This window comes from Chenopodium album, chromosome 17 (genome assembly GCF_948465745.1).
Source record: "Chenopodium album chromosome 17, dcCheAlbu1.1, whole genome shotgun sequence".
Taxonomy (NCBI): domain Eukaryota; kingdom Viridiplantae; phylum Streptophyta; class Magnoliopsida; order Caryophyllales; family Amaranthaceae; genus Chenopodium; species Chenopodium album.
Window position 1 is genome coordinate 28,563,614 of NC_137850.1, and position 20,655 is coordinate 28,584,268.

The 20,655-nt window shown below is 36.2% G+C and overlaps 2 protein-coding genes and 1 pseudogene across 4 annotated transcripts; all 3 read right to left on the minus strand.

The window, feature by feature from the left end:
* Nucleotides 1-1,256: 1,256 nt before the first annotated feature.
* On the minus strand, nt 1,257-3,818 carry LOC145588791 (uncharacterized). Its single transcript, XM_081645395.1, has one exon. The coding sequence runs from the start codon at nt 3,816-3,818 to the stop codon at nt 1,257-1,259; it is 2,562 nt and encodes an 853-aa protein (XP_081501521.1).
* Nucleotides 3,819-10,902: 7,084 nt separating this feature from the next.
* Nucleotides 10,903-13,332, minus strand: LOC145588792 (pentatricopeptide repeat-containing protein At2g46050, mitochondrial-like; annotated as a pseudogene).
* On the minus strand, nt 12,484-17,902 carry LOC145589554 (putative F-box/FBD/LRR-repeat protein At4g00315). 3 transcript variants are annotated; one of them, XM_081646169.1, is made up of 5 exons: nt 17,751-17,902; nt 16,398-17,479; nt 16,130-16,294; nt 15,639-16,035; nt 12,484-13,114 (listed from the first exon to the last, which is right to left on the minus strand). In XM_081646169.1, the coding sequence occupies exons 2-4, from the start codon at nt 17,466-17,468 to the stop codon at nt 15,676-15,678; spliced, it is 1,596 nt and encodes a 531-aa protein (XP_081502295.1). In that variant the 5' UTR covers nt 17,469-17,479; nt 17,751-17,902; the 3' UTR covers nt 12,484-13,114; nt 15,639-15,675. The 3 variants fall into 3 exon arrangements, with proteins under 3 accessions (XP_081502295.1, XP_081502296.1, XP_081502297.1); XM_081646170.1 differs by lacking the exon at nt 12,484-13,114 and adding an exon at nt 13,134-13,763; XM_081646171.1 differs by lacking the exon at nt 12,484-13,114 and having other exon boundaries at nt 15,911-16,035; nt 16,189-16,294.
* Nucleotides 17,903-20,655: the final 2,753 nt, after the last annotated feature.

The following is a 20,655-nucleotide window of genomic DNA, read 5'->3' on the forward strand; positions in this document are numbered from 1 at the left end:
TTTCAAGTTACTCTGCTTTTCTATTTTCAAGGAAATCCGAAACTCAAACTGGCAAATCCATCAACTAATACAAATACAGAAAAATCAACAATGAAATGAGGAGCCAACTAAATTCAAACTGGGTGAAAATGTACAAAACAACTACTGTAAAGCATTTCTCATTCACCAGTTTAGCTAAACATAACAAAGAAATTTACTCAATACTTTCTCACAAAATTCTTTATAAATGGCAAAGCAAATAAAATGCACAAAACAATGACCATTCCAAACATATACATCCAAAAACCAAACCATTAGAAAGATAGTACTCGTCGCTCTTCAATCAATCGACAAACCAAGTAGGCAAAGCAGTAATATGGGACTCTTGTCACAAACAATAATTTGTATTTGACATACACCATACATAGATAAATGACAAAATCACAACATAAACAAACTTTTCGAAAAGTTTAGAGCAGAAGAAAACATCTTAGACAGAATTATGAAGGAAAATGATTTAAATCACTGAGGATTTTCCTTTGAGTCTCCTCTATAATGTAAAACTGGAAAGGGAAGTAAAGGCTACGTCAGCAAAAATAATCAGACAAAATCCCTTCTAATTTCGCTGATGGAAAGATGTAAAGACCCATTTATGCAGATGGCAAGGCACCAAGATGGAGATTAGACAATGTCATAGGTACAGCCGTACAGGTAATAATCAAAATGAATTTTTAGGCGATAGTCTAAATTTTGTCCAATAAGACAATTTAAAGTAAAATTCTCCTAAAAAATGAAATCAGAACGATACAAGTAGTGACCTGGTGATATAGTGAATTTTTAGACATTCAGGAGGAAAACTTTGGATACAGGAAGATAAAAGAAGGGCTCATAAAGAACTTTTCAATGACAAGTTTCAAGGTTCGTTCTCAAGATAATGCCAAAAGTTGTAATGTTCAACAGAAATGGAAACAAGGATATGCACGCAATATCACAAGGATATGATTAAGAGGGGGGGGGGGGGGGGGGGGGGGGGGGGTGAGAGGGAGATGAGGGATTATTCCAGTAGTAATACACACTAGCAATTTACTTAGCATAGATATTAATCATATGGAAAGCCTGAGTTGCATACATAGATACGACAAAAGGTAGATCTGTTGAAACAGCCATTAGTACTAGGCATTTACATATTCCTAAACACTGGCGATTTTCATACTAGAGAAACAAAGACACTTGATAAAGATACAGCACCTTTTCTACATCACCTAACAAACCTTCCATCATTCTGAAGGACCTTGCAGTTCAGTGACTTCAGTCTGAATATTTGCTGACATCACTCGCTTCCTAAAACGATCTTTCAGTAGTTCCATTTCCTTTGCAGCATCCATAAGCCTGCTGTCATGAGACTGAAACTTTGCCAAAACCTCACTGTCCCACTTCACTTCGAGATCTTTTAAATTTTTCCAATAAGTTTCCTCAATTATTTTGCACATCACCTTGTTTTCTTCATCTTGCTTCAATTTCTCTCTCTCCAATTCCATGACACTTTTGACAACACCACCAAAACCAGCATCTTTATAGATTGGTTTATCAGGTACTTGGCAACGCTTTCGGTAATCAGCAAATGCCTTCTGGGTTTGTTTTAAAGCCCTGCGATAACCATCTATCACACTGTTCATCAGATAAAGCTCCCTATCACGACGATTGACTTCCGCCTGTTTGCTCCTCTCCATATCACCAAGCTTGTAATTCAACTGCATAATCTCACAGTCCTTTGCAGATAATTGCTGCTCCATATAGTGCTGTTGAGCCATACTTGCTTGTTGATCTTCATTTTTCTCCGTTGCACGGCATAATTTAGCTTTGTCAATCCAATATTGTAATTGATCTACACAATAGTTAAACTCAGGAGGTTTATCTTCCCAATTGCCATCAAGTCTCATCCTCTTATTATTACCATTTAGGGCATGGTGAGAAATGTCATGATCATTGTCGATCTCCCTCTTACCAATATGATTAAACATGGAAGGGGCACCCATCATCACATCATTATCAGCAGTGGATGCCAAGAGCTCTAAAGAAGACTGACCCCCAAGTTCAGTTGAATAAGGCAGTTGCCCTGTTTGAAATGCTTGTATGAGATTTGTTGAAGTCATACCATTCAATGGACTTTTTGGCATGATATTGAACCCTTCTACATGTCCATCCCCATCAACTTCATCGTCTTCTACATCTTCAGAAACATCCTCAAATCCTCTAACTTCCGAGACATTTGCCCCGGCCATACTACAACGCTGCAAAAAGTGCTGGCCTCCAATTTTATTATCTAAAAACCACTGCCCCTGACCTTGTTCTTCTCCCATGTCATCCTCAAATCCCATCATGTCCTCACCCTTGTTCCCCTCCGTGGAATTCTCAACATTGTCAATGTGATCAACATTTTCAATGTGATCAAAATTTTCAACATGATCAACATTCTCAATGTTATCAACATGTTCAGCATTCTCAATACTTTCCACCTTGTTACCCTCATCGACACCTCCAGAAATCCCGATACTATCCTCCTCTTTTTCTTTTTCAATATCCTCAACCTTCTCCATCTCACCAGCAAGACACTCATTATCCTCCTTTACTTCACCAGCACATTCCACAGAAGCAGCACAATCTTGGCCAAGCCTCAATTCAGTATTTTGATCCTCCAACTTCTGTCCTACACTAGCTGACTCCTCATAGTCCATCATCTTCACATCACCGCCATCTTCATCATCATCCACGGTAACAGCCTCCTCCAAATTTTCACCGTCCACCTTAAGTTTCTCCACCTCCATGTTAGGAGACTCCCTAAACAACTCCTCCTTCTGCGCCTTGATCATGTGCTGCAAATGCGACGCATAATAACACTCCTTCAAGCTGGTCCGTTGCGCCAACTCCTTATCCACCATAAACCACATCAACCCAGCCCAATCAACCTTCTGAGGAGTCCCATCTCTTATCAATTTTGTCCACCCCACAATCTCCTTTGGCATACACCACAAATCCTCATCCTCATGTAAAATCATCCAATTCGCCACAAACTCATCAAGAAAAGACAGAAATTCTGCCGGAAAACTTTCCCCTTCGCAATCCAGCTTCTTCGGTAACTTCAATGCCCGCCCCAAATCAGCCCTACTAACCCCAATCCTAGATTCATCAACATAACTACATCGATTTTTCGGGTTATAACTCACAATTAACTTCCCAATCAAATCAACCCTAATATTCCTATCAAATTCAATATGAGCAAAATCCCACAACTCCAACTTCTTCAAAAACTCCTCATACCTCGAAAAGTCAAGAACTTTTCGAGGAACAAAAGGAATAGGCTTAAAACCTTGAGACAATTGCAGCATTTTCCTCTCCAAAGCAATCTTACTAACATGATTATTCTTATTCCCCTTCTTCCGTTTCGATGTACGACGAACAGAAGCAGATGGGTTATTACTACCCTTAAATTCTTGCGCAATAGATTGAATTTCAGACGACATTGAAGGATGATGAGGAGAAACAGAAACATTCATACCTTCTGACTGATCATTCTCGGGTTCCGGTTCCGGTTCCGGTTCAGGATCATCTTGATCTTCATCGGCAACATGGGGTTCTTCAGATTCTTCTTGAGGTTGATTAGATGGGTTTTCTGGAAGTGGGTTTTGAGTTTCAGGGGTTGAAGGTTTGGAATTCTGAGATGGGTCCTCAGATTCAGGGTTAGGGTTAGGGTTTTGGGATTCTGACTCTTGCGATTCTTTTGGTTGTGGTTGTGGTTGTGGTGGTGATGATGGTGGTTCAGGTGGCGGTGAATCGGGCATTTTGAATTGTGATTTATGCAGATTGCGAGAGAGAGAAATGCAAGCAACTATGGAAGACTTCTATTGTAAAGCATGAGTAGAGAATAGAACAAGATGAAAACAGTCAAGTAAACGTTTTGACTACGCATTGAGAATTTAAGAGATTTTTTTTTTTTTTTTTTTGGGGTTTTTTTGGAGGAGAAGGGCAATGCTCCTAAACAAGAAGAACAGAAAACACTAAAACAAAAACGAAATTTTGACATTTGATACCAGGAAAAGCACCTGTCTTCACATTTACTACCAGTTTAAAGTTTTTTTTACTTTGCTACCACCTAATCAGAGTTTGTTAAAAATCACTACCTAATTTCTTACACCGTTGCTATTTTTGTTAGTGGCGCCCAACCACCGTCCAGCCACCACTCCTTCCCCAGCCACCTTCAGCCACCACCCCTCCCCACCTCAGCAGCAACCCCCTCCCCCATCCCCACCCTCGGCCAACGCCCCAAACGCTCTTAGTCGCGCCGGCCGACCCACCTCAGCCACCATGCCGCGCGAATTAGCCGCAAATCAGCCACCAACCATGCCGCAAATGTCTCCTCATCCACCATGTCGCGCGAATCAGCTACAAATCAGACACCCAGTCAGTCGCAAATCAGCCACCAACCCTCACGCCCACTAATTAGCCACCATGCCGCGCAGAGGAGTTCTCCAGCCACCCAAAACCACCATAAGCAAAACCCCAAAACCCGTTTGGGTGGTTTCGGGCTGGTGGTTTAGGGTAGTGGTGTCGGTTTTTGGGTAAGGGAAGGGCAGGGGTTCGATTCCGGTGGGGTCGTCGGCGCAAGCCGCATCTTTGGACGCCGGCCGCCGACAGGGGAAGGGGGGAGGGTGGCTGACGGGAGGGGCTAGGCTTTTAAGGGTGGCTGATTTTTTTTTTTTATATAATTTTTGAATTTATTAATTTATTTATTTATTTTTAATAAGCTTAACGGAGTTAAGATTCCGTTAAGTGGTAGTGATTTTTAACAAACTCTAATTTAGGTGGTAGCAAAGTAAAAAAAAAAACTTTAAACCGGTAGCAAATGTGAAGACAGGTGTTATCCCTGGTACCAAATGTCAAAATAACAAAAACAAACAAAAATGAGCTATCAAATAAAAGAAAACCAAACAAATACAATTGTCAACAAAAAATTAAAATAGAATATACAACAATTGACGACGCCGAGTATAACCAGCCAACTAGTGAGCAGGGGTAATCTACAAACGAGGAACCTTTTGAACCTGACAAACCAATAGGGATTGAACTGAAGCCCTTAACTCTTGAAAGTAAAAATTTCCATTGAACCAGAATGAGGAAGAAGAGCAAGGAGGGGTAGCACAATAATCTATTAAGCCAAAAAAAATTAAAAAAAAAAAAAAAAAAAAAAAAGGATGCCATAAGGGCACTAAGTTAAGCTAATTTATTAGCCTGCACTCTATGAGGTAATGCAACACTCCCCGAGTCCTCAAATAAAACTACATGAAAATTCTTCGGGATCGCCTCAAACAGGACAAGGTTTTAATTCGACGTTAAACCATAATTAGCAAGACAATCAGCTACCCGATTAGCCTTCCTGTAACAATGCGTAATCTCCACCTCCCAATTTCTATCACAGATCAAAGCCTTGCATTTTCGTAACACATGTATATAAGGAGAGTTAGTGGGAAAGTAATCCACTAACATGTGAGCCACTACTTTAGAGTCAATAACTACCTGTATCTTGCGATGACCGCCATCCCAAGCCACCAACAAGCCTCGCATAACAGCCAACAATTCAGCCTTTGTATGTACAAGTACATATCCCACATTTCATTGCAAAACATTCAAACAACTCACTGCTACTGCCTCTAATCAAACCACCAGCTCTAGCTCTTCTTGGATTTTCTTTTGCCAGGCCATTAATATTATGCGATTTTCATAAATAATGTACGAAATAAAAACATAAACTAAAATATAGTGCATGTGCGATACATGGTTGGTACATAATATTAGTATCGTAGAAAAATGTTAAATAAATATGATTTAGTAAGTACTAGTGGACTCCTTAACATTAATTTTAAAAAGAAAAATTATTAAGTTGTTTATGCATAAACTTGATCAAAGTTGGCCTAACCCAAAAAAATATCAGGTTTTGTGCATGAATTTTGGGCCTGAATTCCAAAATTGTTTAAAGGTATCTGATATGTCTATTTTATATAGTGGTTTACCCCCGTCCTTTGGTCGTAATTAGTAGTGTTTTTGGCTCTTTAGAGACACTTTTATTACTAATTTGTGTTTTCTTGTGTTTTCGTAGTTTTGGTTGAGTTTTGTAGGAAATTGCACACTTGGAGCATTTTCCCGGGATTATTTGGAGCAACTACGAGCATTGGAAGAGCACGACCATCTTTCATAGCCCAAGGCCGGTTAGAGTCATCAAATCGGTGATTAAAGGCTCGACTTTGAAGATACCGAGGCATTGGACCGAGTGATTAAAGCCCCAAGGAGGAAATTTAGTTCGGGTCGAAGTCAATAGCCCAAACAAGAAGTCCAAGTCGCCCCAAGTGGCCTCGTCCGGGTCAGCCACCTCGCCCGAAGGCGCGCCCGACCGGGCGGGGCGGAAGAGGAAGAAGGGCATGCTTCGTCCTGTCTCGCGCCCGACCGGGCGCGTGTTTCTGGAGGAAGATTAAGTGTCGGTTTACTTTGTTTTAGCTTAGGATTTTCTAGCTTAGTATAAGTACGTTTTTGTTAAGCGAGTTTAGGAGGACTTCTCACTCTTTTTCTCTCTCTAACTTTTCTCTCTCTCCCCTTAATTAAACTCTTAGTATTACTTTCTCTCATGTTTCTCTCTCTACAACTCTTGGTTTAATTCAATTCATTATTTTCATTAATTTTGGTAACAATTTCGTCCCTTTTTATTTCAGTAACTTATTTGCTTTTGTTCATCATGTTTTGCTTAATTACTTTGATTAGTTTAGATTTAATTATGTGTGAGTAGTTTTCTTTCTAAGGTTCGTGGGGATCCATAAATAATATAAAGGGGTAACTTATTATTGTTGATTGTCAATGCTTGATTAATTCCCTATTGATTGATTTAATGATATGCAATTAGATTAGGCCAGATTTTATTTGTATGCGTTAAGCAATATTGATTCGAGATTCGAGAGATGAGAATTGATGTTTAGGCTTAGTTTCAATAGACAGGTTAATTTATAAATGGTTAAGTTAAGATTCGAGAGATGCGATTTAATACCGGTAGATTAATTTTATGATTATAATACGTAGCGAAAGCCCTTTATGATCTGATTAATTGATGCATTGATGATTGATTGATATGTTTTACCCTGGAGTATTATTTATTGGTGAACCTATACCCTATGCTTTTATTAATTGATTTCTCCTTACTTTTATTCTTCTCTACTTTTATTCTCCTAAGTTTAATTCCTTTTACAACAACAAATTTGGTTACTTGATAATCTTGATTATATTAATTAATTAGGAATAGAAAGACTCGTTTCCCTATGAATTCGACCCTACTTCCCTATCTATTATTAGTTAGTGGTTTTAGAAATTACTTTTGATTAGTTGATACGACTTTAGCCTGTCAGTATCATATCCTATATTATACTAACCTTTATAATATTACATACATGACCGTATGTAAGAACCACTAATGAAAGAATATTTATATATAATAGTTGAAAAAACATGTGAAATTAAATTATACATAGATAAATAAACAAAAGTAACGATAGCAATATTAGTTTGGGAGTAGATGATATGATGAAAGAGAGATAAACTACTTCCCTCGTTTCACAATTATTTTTCAATTTACATTTATCGATGCAAATATCTTTATATTTTACATTAACAAAAAAATAAAAAATTGAATATAAATAATGTACTTATTGGTACGAATTAAAGTACACCTAAGATGGCTATGTTTTTCTTATACTTCCTCCGTTTTTTTATTATTGCACCATAGGGGTTGGGTACAATTATTTTGGTAGTGAAAAAAAGTAAGAGAGAGAAAGGTAAAAATACAAAATTGCCCATGTGACATATTGATAAACTAAAAAGTAAGTGTGAAAAAGCAAGGGTATGTTGGGTATTTGTAGTGTGAACACAAATAATTTTTTCCCTAAAGAGGAAATGATGCAATATTTGTAAAACTTCCTAAAAAGGCAAGTGGTGCAATAATAAAATAACGGAGGAAGTATATAGAAAAAATATAAAGTTTGTTTTCCAAAAAAAAATAAAAAATAAAAAAAAGATATAAAGTTTCCCTGTCATATTTATACTCACCAAATTTCGAATGAAAATACTATTGTGAAAAGAAGGGATTGATGGATCAGAGTATCATTATTTTTTTTTGTATTGTTTTTTTTTTTTTTAAATAAAATCTGAACTACAATTTTTTGTTATATTTGTTATGTATAGTTATTGATATTTACTGATTTAAACTATAGCTAAATTGTGTTTTTTTTTTTTTTTTTTTTTTTTTGCTAAATTTGTTTACTAAACGAAAATTAAATTCATTGAATATATACTATTTTTGTTTAACATTATTTGAATAAGGGGAAGAGAATAGAACCTTAATTTTGTTATATACTATTACAAATTTAGTCAATTAAAAATGGAATAAAGTAAATTTTACATATTTTGAAAGTTGGCTGACGTGTGTGCTATGCACACGGGTCTAACTAGTATTGATAATAAAAACTTTACAAGAAACTCTTTTTCCAAATGAGCAGATTAATTAAGGTTGTGCAGTCAGATTTGACTACGATTTTTGTAAACCCTGCATCAAAGCCTCAAAAGGCATAAGATAAGCCAAAGTACAAGAGCTTGTTCAGTTGTTCCTGCATTTGTTCATTATTTTCTGTCTATTTTTTTTTTATAAATTAATATTCTGAAAATGTATATTAAGATAAAATCTAACATCAACACACTAACCAATGTGAGACGGAAACCTACGGTTTGCTCAAATTATTCACACATACTAAGTAATTAAAAAAAAAAAAACATTTTAGGAGTTTAGACTCATGAGAAATAACAAAGTAATAAAAAAAACATAAAGAGGTATTCAGATTAATGAGAAATAACAATGAAGTAAAAAGAAAATTTATCAGATCAGGTATAAAGTACCCTTTCTCAGATTAGACATTAGATCGATTATTTGCTTTTTTGAGTTTCAACATAGTTTTGCACAGCCATAATTTTCCTAATTTATAATGGTAAAAGTTGAATGTAAGCTTTGTAAAATTTACTTCAATATGAACTAATCTTCTTCTAGTTCCCAAATGGTGGAGAGATTTGAGGACCATTGTAAGAAGTATAATAGACTTGAGCATTCCCAAAAATCTGTTCTAACTAAGTATACACTTCTGCCAAACATCTGACTTGACTAACTAATTTAAAGTTGTCCAGCCTATGAGCAGAATTTCGGATATTCAGAAAAGGAGAGGAAAAAGAACAGACTGAACAGCAATGTGTTTGATTAATATGAAACGAAGAGTGTCGTCCAGCACCCTTGGAGAAGAACAGCCAGCTACTTCCGGATGTAGTTATGCTGTTTCTTATCCTTCACCTGTGATTTGAACCAGAGTTGTACTAAGCTAATTTGAGCAATACACTCTCTTCCTTGAATCAGTGAAAGCAATGAGTACTTCAGTAGCAATTTTTCATGCACAATGAAAACCACAAATAGGTGAAGTACCCATAATTTGGTGCCTGAAAAACAGGGACAACAGTCAAACAAAATTTTGCATCTTGTTATACTGCAACATACTCAGACTAGCCGGGGATAAGTCATGCTTGAACAGGTAATGTACTTCAGTAGCAATTTTTCATGCACAATGCACATGTTATCTATATGGCTATATTCATACCAAAAAGAAAAAGGTAACACTTCACAGGAATATTATGTGACTGAAACAATGCATTATTGTCTCAGCACTGATTCACCTTGTATAGACCATGCAGTTTGCCAGATTGCTAAGGCTGTTTTCTAAAGTGGAACCAAGGATGTCAAAATGGAATTATGGACCTAAACAATGACAGAAAATTGTAGTCAATTCTACTTAAATCGATATGGTTATCACACTGATACGTCCTTCTCATTTACTTTCACAATACTCCCAAATGTACAAATAAAAGAAGTGAAAACTTGAATTGCAAGTGAAATAACAAAACGCAACCTGGCCCCCAACCAAAAGAATTGTAATGTAAGAGAAGAAATTGAAGATTACAACATGGCAAACGCACCAAGGCATGTTTCAATCTGTCTTTCCAACCAGAATCAAGAGTTTTACCATGTCTTGTATGGTAAAAGTGTGTTACACCAACTCATCAAGATGCAATACATAGTTGATCAGCACCTACAAAAAGGGATGAGGGAGAGTGAAGTTAGAAGCCTGCTTGGTCATGTTTTATACGTAGTATGTGAAATTTTGGATTAGAAAAATGCTAGAATCTACAAACCAAATAAAGTAACATTAATTTCAGATGTATCATTAATATGCTTCAAAACAATCCAGGCTCGTGCTTGTATCATATAGTAAACAAGCAAATCATAAAGAAAACACGCCAGAAGTTCATCTATTATCTCTCCTTAAAAGGTCATATATTATACTTTTATAGTCACTTTTTGGTGTAGGATTCTATGGCAAAGTGAGCTTGTTAAACCAGTACCAACAAGGAATAGCATACTTAAAACTCTTGGTTAGAAAGAAAGGAAATCATTACTCCATATTGCATAAGATACAAATCTACGCAGCTTTGTAAGGGGAAAAAAGCATTCTCGGAGCTCAATTCAAAGATATTATTAACACTTCAATTTTGTTTTACATAAAAGTACCAAATTGAAAACAATTACCAGAATTATCATCTAAAGGCTATGATATGATGCCAGTTGCCTACAACATGCAGAGAACAAGAAGAAATTGCTAGTTGAGACATCAAAAGTAGTCAATCAATCTTCTCTAAAATTCAGGTGCTCCATGACCCCGGAAATCTCAGCTCCCAAAACCAGTGTTCAAATCTTTTCAAGATACCACCAGACATCCAGTTAACACCCATCATCTTCTTCAATAATTTTTTTTTTTATTTTTTATTTTTACTTTTTATCAGATAGTGTGGCGTTGAGGTGGGGAACAACAAGGAAACAGTTGACTAGGGGTACAAAAGGAAGCACATAAAGGTACCGTACAAATAATTTAATAACTCAAAAATCTATGCATCTAATTTAAAAAAAAAAAAAAAAAGGGCACATGGTTAAAAATAAGTTGGCAACATACCAAAATTCACAACAGTCAGAAGAGGACAGATCACAGTGCTCTTCGGACTCGGACCAAATAATCAAATATATACACAATTCCTCCAATATGTCTCTCCTTAAAGTCTTCAACCATTAATAAACCACCAATTCATCAGGTTCAAGAAGACTTATATCAAAATCAAAATCCACTGATGGAATTTTTAGCACCACCAATCAATTAAACCAAAGAGTACAGTCATTTCTTGGTCTGTACAGAGTTAAAGTTTCTTCCCCATTATTTTATTGATGCTGTATGAGGTTCAGCTTAATGGCTGGTTAACTTGCAATCGTCTGCAAAACTTCCCATTATCTCACAGAAGCTGTACAATGTTCTGCTTTATGGCTGTTAAACTTGCAACTTTAAAGTAACCAATGCAAAATGAATGAAACATCAGATGTTCCTTTGAAGAGGTAATATCCAGCAACTTTGAGTATCTTAAAGCCATAATGATCTCTTGCTCATTCAAACTAAACGTGATCAACTCCATTCCCTTGATATTCCTTCCAAGCAAAGACCATGGAGCAAGGCAACAAAAGTAAATAATTCGTCAAGGATATTTCTATTCACAATTCTTTGTATCAGCTGCAAAGCAGTTGAGAGCATTCTGTGCAGAAAAAAGGCAGATGAGAATGTAATTATATTCCGACTTTCTGGGAGACAAATCATCATAAAGCATTCTTTTGAAGAGGTTAAATTGAATTTTCATGCTTTTTAGTTTCATGTTTCTTCTCAGATATTGCAGCAGGAACAATATTGGTATATCCATTAACTAGATAGTTACATGTCACATCATTTGGGGTGCATTTGCTCATCAGCATTCCTTAACATGTGGATGCCGCTTTGAGCCTTTGACAAGATTTCCTGCTTTGACAAGATTTCCCGCTTTGCAAAATCCACCAACTAGTATGCTATGTGTAATTACATTAGCCATCACACCATGACATAGCATCTCCTTGAAAATGTATCTCCTTGGCGACAATACCCATTAATAAGAGATCTAAAAGTGACCACATTTGGTTTACTTTTCTTTTCTACCATCTCTCTAAAAATGCTTGACGCATCTAAGGTCATGTTGCTTGACATAACCATATTATAATGTTGAATAGGTGAATTCATCAGGGGAAAGGGGAAAGGTGTCTCTGAGTCATTTTTTGGAACAGAGCATTGCATCATTCATCCTCCCCAGTCTGCTGTATGACTTAATCATGGCATTGTATCCCACGACACCAGGATCGAGATCTTTTTCAACAGCAAGTTCAAAGATCTAGATTACCATTTCTGGAAAATCCATCAATCAACGTAGTGTAAACAAATACATCAGGATGTACTTTATGGTCAAGCATCTCACAAAGCAACTGTTTTGCAGCTGAGAGCATAACAACATTGTAAATTCCAGCATCAGGGAAAAAACCCCTCTCAATCATTTGCTTTTGAATGATTGATGCAGCTTCAATCTCACCATGAACAACAAGTCCATGCACAAGTGCTCCATAAGTCAACATATCAGGTTTATGACCTCTCTCTGTCATTTCAATGAGCAAACTGGAAGCCATATCAGGGTCACCTTGTTTGCAATAGAAATGAACGAAAGGAGTACAACTATATTGATCAGGTGTCAAACCCCTCTTTCTGGCCTGCTCAAGAAATGCATTAGCTTCCTTCACATTCCCGTTGATACATAAACCAGAAATTAAATTGTTATACGTCATAATATCCAGCTTACAGTAACTCTATTTTTCTATTCATGTCATAAGGATACACTGAACAACCATGTTTGTACCGGAAATCAATTATATTATTATGAATCAGAACGACTTTCAATCTCCTAATCTTCATCTCTTCCAAAAGTTTATCAACCTCCTCAATCTCACCTTCTCTGCAATGTCCATTTATCATAGCTCCATATGTCTCTACAGTAGGTAAAAACCCTTTAAGCTTCGTCTCTTGCAGAAGCCAATTTGCCCTTGCAACCTCACCTTCTCCTGCAGTACCCATCAATTAGAGACATATAAAACACAACATTCGGCACACAATCCTTTCCCCACCTATCCTCAATCAATCTCCTTCCCTCCTCAACTTTCCCTCACTGGCACAAACCCCTCACCATGATACTCGTACTATAGTTATCCAAACAAGACCTCCCAACACCACCACTATCTCTCTTAAACATCTCATCATACACATCTAGTGCAACCTCCATATGATGCAACGGACCGCGTGCTAAGAGACTATTAGAAACAATGTAACACAACAAGAAGAAGGAAGAGAATGGTTGATTGTTAGATACAAGTAAACCAAAAGGTTACAAGATAGGTAATGATTTTAGGCCATTAGTCTCCAAGAATTCCCAATACAATTTTCTGAATGAGCTTTCCCTTTGATTGCTACTACTACTTATACTACTCAACTTGCTTTACTACATGACAAATGCCTTAATTGCTAACATTACTATTTCTTGTCCTCTTCCTAAAAGCAACAACAAAGTAAACTAATAAACCAAAGTAGCATATACACTCAAGGTGGAGCTTGTAAGTGTGTTGGGCTGGTGGTGTTTCCTTGCGCCTGCTTCTTGTCTCTAACCTTGTCGGATGGGTGGTGGAAGAGGGTTCATTGCGACAACATTTCACCAAACTATTAAGAAATGAATTGCTAGCATAAACACTAGGCATTCAATCAAACTTGTCATTCACTAATCCATACAATTCCTTAGCTTTATCAACTTACCCAAAATCAGCATAAGCTCAAATTAACACATCAAAAGCTTCAATAGTAAGCAAAATACAATCATTTTTCATGCAAATTAACACATTTTCAACCTCATCAAACACCCTTTTACTTTCTAAAAGCTTAAGAAGGGAAGAAAACGCATACCCATCAAGAGAGCAAAATTTTCAATTAGAGAACCATTCATAAAACTTCAACCTGTAGAAGTGTATCCTACCAAATAACACATGTAAGCGTCCCACATTGATAAAAGAAGAGAGAGTTAAACACTTTATGAGGCTAAGGGGCTACTCCTCCTATCGCCATATAGTTTTAAGATGGATCCTCGTTTGAACTTGTGAAGTGGACTCTCTCTCTTGATTTGCAGGTACGACCCAACCCCGTATTTAACAAACCCAAAACCAGCAGCACAAATTCTATAAAAAACAAGATGGGAAATTTCTGAAGCTTCATTTGATTCTTCGACGAGCTGGGGTTCAAGAAATTTGTCCCAATTTTGATGGGTTCTAAGTAAATTGCATGCTTCATTGGCCAATTTCATGATTTGGGGTTCATAAAGGGGTATTTTTGCTAGTTTTGAGTTGGGGCTTTGGTGAGGTTTGGTGAGTTTAAGAAGTGAATTTTGAGTGTTCGAAACATTGATGTTTGAATTTGTATTTGTGCGCAATTTTTGCGGGGGTTCAGTGATGAAAGTATGAGAGTTTAAGTTGTTGAGGAAAAAAATACACCTGTGGAGGAATGGGAAATTGGACTTGACCCGAAACCTATCCATTAGGCCAAAAGAAAATTGTGTGTCGGTCCGGGTACGATAGAGTTGTCAAGTACTAAAAGTGGGTGCATTGAGCACATGATGGTTTTGAGTCGAAGTATTTTTTATTTTTGTTAATGTGGGGCTAGCGGTTAGAGGTTCCAAATGAGCCGACATGTGTAAAAACCTCTCATGTTTCAACCCGTGAATATTTTGTGAAAAAATTGATTTATAACCTAAATTTAAGATTTACAAATCATTCCAACTCAATTTAAAAATATTTAAGCATTTTTCTATGGGACATATTATTATTATGAATAAAAACAAAGGGAGTATGAAAATTGATTCCATAAGAGCACTATTATAGATGTTTGATTATGAATACTCCAATTCAAAATACTTGACATGGTTTGACTTTATTAACTCATCACTAACTAAATTTGACTACTAGCATTAAATTTAAAGTAAAGTACACTTTTTTACAAAAAAAATTGTGTGTATGAGAATATATTACTCCCTCTATTTCATAATATTAGTCTCATATACTATTTTGGGTGTTTCAAAAAGATCTACCCATATTGAATATATTTCATTTATAACTTGATTGTTTTTAGAATTAATTGATGGTGGATTGATGACATGACTCTAAGTAAGGAAATTTTTACCTTAAATTATGCAATTATGACTTGTGTTTTCCTAATAAAAAAATCAAAAAAGTTAAATAAGGTAATCTAATTATGAATTATGTTGTACTTTAATGTTAAATTCCAAATATATTTTTTTTCTTATTTTATGTGATTGATTCCATATGGGACTAACATTATGAAACGGAGGGAGTAGTAATTTATGAGACATTGTCTAGCGCCATTGTCATCACAAACATATAACTAAAAGATATAAATGGTTGACTTAAGCATTGACCAACATGAAAAACAGAAATGTAGCAAGTAAAAATAGAGAAAGTACCAAAGCGTAATAGAGTAGGATAGATAAAATTTATAAGTTAATTTGACGGGTACTTTATGAAACATTACCTTTTATGGCGCCATTGTGATCATTTGATCACAATACTTAAATTGAATAGGTTACTGAGGCCCTTGGTAAATTCTTCATGGTGTTTTCAAGCAGCAACTGATCTGGGAAGGGAGCATCAGTTCTCTCGGTTCGGCATATGACCAATTCCTCCAAGACCAATGCGTGTCTCAAGAAAAACTTGATTATTTCTACTTCTCGTTCTAATACTCCATAGTATTCTTTTATCACTATTCTTTTGAGATGATTCCTGAAACATGAAGGAATTGCTTGAGCTGTTCTGAAATACTTCAGTTCCAACTCCAGTGACTCTTTTTCATAGCCAAAGTCATCTGGAGGATCATGTGCCACTTGTCCCCCATCGTCAATGTAACAAAACGTATAGTACGCCATGAGCCCCTGCAAATCAGAAGACAGATTATGGTTACATCATATCACCATTATTTAATCCATTCCACGTATTCTAAAATAAATACTGAAACCACACACTAACCCCACGAAACATAATTGTCTCTAAGGAAGGTGAACTGGCAAGAAGTGGCAACAACATACTATTCCAGTAGATATATTGAAAAGCATAATCCAAGTCCAGATGCTTCAGATTAGGAAACATGAGCAGTTGATCCTTTAGGAACTTTTCGCCAGCATAGTCGAACACCTTCAGCCAAAGGTAAACATTTAACAGATTTAGATTTCAAGATTCATAAAATAAGAACAAAAGAATTTAGCCAATAATAGAATAAGAGATTACACATACATACCTCCATAAGACAGCTCATAATACAGCCAAACAAACACAAATGCTTAACACATGACAATGGTCTGAAAAAGCTAATTAATTTCTCAAAAGAAACCAGAATACTTTCATGTGTTAAGACATCATCAATGGTTAGATCTGCTTTCACAAGACAAGGCATTAATGGGATAGAGTAATTGCATGCTATATTATCCAAGTATTCAAGATACTCCAAATTAGGAGCATGGATAAGAACTAAGTCACTGTTATACCGCTCAGCAGCTGCAGTTTTCATTATACGCAAACACAATTTCCGAAGGGAAGTAGAATAGATAGAAGTGTGATAGACATGGTTCGTAGAGGCTTCATATGTGAGGTCTTCGAGTAAGGGGAAGATTGAAACTAGCCTCGGCAGAAAGTCATCATCAGAAACAAAAAGCACTTTCAAGCAGAGAATTTTCAAGTGTGGTAGTCGATAGGATGGCATGGCGATTACTTGATCAAGGCCAATGTTGACTTCAAGCTTCAACACTTGCAACGTTTCACACATGAAAATAGCCGGGGGCAGCTGAGCATTGCCTGGTTCCTTCACCCTAATACAGAGGTCAAGCTCCCTAAGGCCACAAAAGGTCAATGGAAAAGATATCCACGTTTGAAATTGTGTAAATTTCAAGTCAGGGAGACAACCTCTATAATGACATGGACACCAGTGACAGCCATGTGTGAATCGGGAGCGTTTGCTGCTAAATCTAAGTTTAAAACTGGAAAGATACTGAGACATATGTGATTGGAGGACAGTATCAACAAAGGTGACAAAAGAGGAGAAACGTTCTATCGCGTAGGGACATTTCAAACAAAGGGATACAGGTGAAACGTCAAAGTTGAGGCTCGTAATCAAAGCAAAAACACGCCTCAATCTCCTAGACAGAACAGAAGTAGCAGCAGCATCCTTGGTGGGAAGCAAAGAGAGTATCTGAATCAACAATTCATCAGGCAAAGTGGTGAGCCTATCAACCAACAGTTCCCTATAGTTGTGATTTTGAGCATCCCATACAATCGAACGAGTTGTAGTGCATGGTTTCAAGCAACAATCCATACACTTGCACCCTGATTCATGGATTATTATTAGGGCCCAGAAAGAAAAGTCCCAATTCTAAATTCGATCATAACATTAACCATATTTGATTCCAATTTCAAAAATACACCCAATAAATTTGATTCAAATATCAAATTCAGCTCACAAAAATTGAGTTTAGCAATTATAAACAATAGTTTAATAATCGAGCAATAAATTGAATATACTCAGAATTAAATCAACAATAAGAACTAGGTTGTGAAATTGAAATTCGATGATTACAAGAAGAAACCAAAATCTTACCTTAGAAGCTGCTTCGATGGAAGATCAAAACAACAGAATTCGCCTGAGAACGTGGAGTGGGCTTCAATTAAGCTCACAAAATTTGAGTTTAGCAGTTCACGATGCATATTGGTAATTGCATACTAACTAGCCCACTTAACTGCTACGGAGTATCAAACAACGTTTATGAGTTTATCGATTAAAAATTCATACTCCCTCCGTTTTTAAATAGTTGTTTCACTTTCTTTTTTCAGTCGTTTTTAAATATTTGCTTCATTTTCTTATTCGGAAATTTTTTACAATATTTAATTAATTCTCTCACCAAGTGGATCTAACAATATCAATTTTATATTCTCTCTCCTTCAATTCTCTTCACTATTTTTGTTTTTTGTAATTTTTTATTCTTTCACCAACCCACTACCTTCATATTTTATTACTTTCTCCAATTTCTCCTAAAACTCCGCGCATGGAGAAATGGAGCAAGTATTTAAAAACGGAGGGATTTTTTTTTTTTTTTTGGAAAAATTACAAATAATGATACAACATTTGGCCCGTTCTTTTTTAATAATACAACCTTTGGATTATACATTAATATTACAACCTTTGGGGGGCGTTCATTTTAAACAGGCAAAAACCGGTTGATAACCTGTTTTTACTGGTTACCTTGACACATGTCATCTTTTTATTGGTTTTGACAGTTTAATTTGTTTTTTTTAAATTTATTTAATATTGTTCTTTTTTTAAAAGATAAAAAATAATAAAAATGACTTTTATTATTATTGTTATAATAAAAAAAAAAAAAAACTACCACCGCAGCCAACATCCACCTCTTAAAACTCCCACAAATCGCAGCTAAAGAACCGCAACCAACCTTATTCTTCACGAACAACAGCCTTGTTGTCGTTCCCGATCCTCGAACCAACGATAAAATCCCCAATTGCGCTTCAAATCAGAGCCAACGCATCTCTTGATTTAGGGTGGTTTTGGGGCGGTTTTAGGCGACAATTCAGGCTAACACTTCAAGTGGTTTCAGGCGAATATTCAGGCAGATGCTCAGGCGAGTTACTCAAGCGAAAATTCAGCCTGTTTCTAGCAAAAATCCAGGCTATTCCTTTCGATTATTGGTGTAGTTTTTGGGTATTTTAGGTGGGATTTTCAGGCACTCTTTCAGGGCGTTTAGGCAGCGGTTTTTAGGCGATCGATCGGTTCTTGGGTGGGGGGGGGGGTTGCGTGCAGGGGACGGGGAGAGGTAGTGGTGGCAGGTTGGATTTTTTTTTTAATCAAAAAATTAAAAGTTATTAAATGTTAAACAATTTAAATTAAAATTTTAAAACTTATTTTTTTTAATTTTTTTTTAAATTTAAAACCAATTCATGACGACACGTGTCATGGTAACCGGTTTAGAAGGTTACAAGTATTTTTGCTTGATTAAATTCAACACCTCCTAAAGGTTGTAATATTAATGTATAATCCAAAGGTTGTATTATTAAAAAAGAACGGGCCAAATGTTGTATTATTATTTGCAATTTTTCCTTATATATATATATATATATATATATATATATATATATATATATATATATATATATATATATATATATTACTACCACGTATTTTATTTATTTATTTTTTTAAATAGTGCCCTCGTATAAAAGTGACTTTTCCTTCTTTCAAAAAAAAAAATGACTTTTCCAAATTGTGCCCATTATTTTTCCATATTACACATGGTACCCATCAGTTTTAATTTTTTAACACACCATGTCCTTGTCATTTTTTTTACAAGAAAAATGACAAGGGCATGGTGTGTTAATGCCCTTGTCATTAACCTAACGTTAAGTATGTTAGTGGTGAGCTAATTAATTTTTTTTTCTCATTTTACTTGCTGAAAAAGGTTCCATTAAAATTTTAGGGATCGGTTTAGCCCTTGAGGGTCCAATGTGGAGTTAAATCAATCATCCATGTCCTTTAAAGGGTGTGTGGAAATAATGTGGAATACTAGCCCTTTTCGATGTATTTTGAATATTTCTCCTAACTCCTCTTTTCGCTCAAAGCTACTCTAGCTTGCAGGCAAGTTAGATCGGCATGACTTGCGTGTATCATGTTCTATGACTTAGTTGCTTTGGTTTCGAAGGAACAAGAGGGTTCGTGAGGGCTTGTCCCTTAATGCTTCTCACACGGTAGCGGGCTATACAAAGCTCGTTGAGGACTATTATTTGTATGCCAAGAAAGTGTTCTTAGGCCAACCTTGAAGTTCAAAGTTGTTGTCAACGACTTGAATTTGTCCCTTAAAAGGTTTTATAAAAGTAAATGTTGTATGCTCATCTAACTAGTTCCTATATGGGATTGGGACTAGCAGCGAGAAACCATCGGGGGAAGCTTGCTTGTATGGGCGGCGGTTAGACGAGCTGAGAATGTGTGGGAAGTGGAGTGTACTGAGGCAACTACGGCACATTTTGGGCTTTTAGGTGGCTAGACGATTAGGTGTGACGCGAGTATGGCTGGAAGGGGACTCTTCTTCAATATGTGAGGAAATCAACAGTGGCTCTAGTGGTCACTCGTCTATTTAGTTAATTTATGATGATATCAATTCACATTTTATCACAATCTTTTGATGCTTTTATTTTTTCACATGTTTAGAGGGTAGGTAATATGATAGCCCACCTTGTGTCAAGATGGGATACTCGTGGTTGTTTAGAGTTTGTTTGCATGGGTCCGTTCCCGCAAAGTTTTGTAATTTTAGCGGATTATAATTTATAATAAAATGCCTGCGGGCCTAATCTTTCCTTAAAGAAAGAGTCGTAGTGTTTCATTTTTCACAGAATCTTGAAAAAAAACGGTTGTCATTGTTTGTGGTATGTTTTTCATTGATCGATTTTTAAAGTGGAGACATCCAAAGGAAAGAGCCAAAGAGGTGCTAAATTGACTT

Bases quoted from the DNA above. Each gene is read 5' to 3' on its own strand.
- LOC145589554 (XM_081646169.1), bottom strand. From the start codon at position 17,468: ATGGATTGTTGCTTGAAACCATGCACTACAACTCGTTCGATTGTATGG. The intron at 16,295-16,397 runs GTATGTATGTGT...CTTTGGCTGAAG, and splicing joins TTATGAGCTGTCTTATGGAG to GTGTTCGACTATGCTGGCGA. The intron at 16,036-16,129 runs GTTAGTGTGTGG...TCTGATTTGCAG, and splicing joins AGACAATTATGTTTCGTGGG to GGGCTCATGGCGTACTATAC.
- LOC145588791 (XM_081645395.1), bottom strand. From the start codon at position 3,818: ATGCCCGATTCACCGCCACCTGAACCACCATCATCACCACCACAACCA.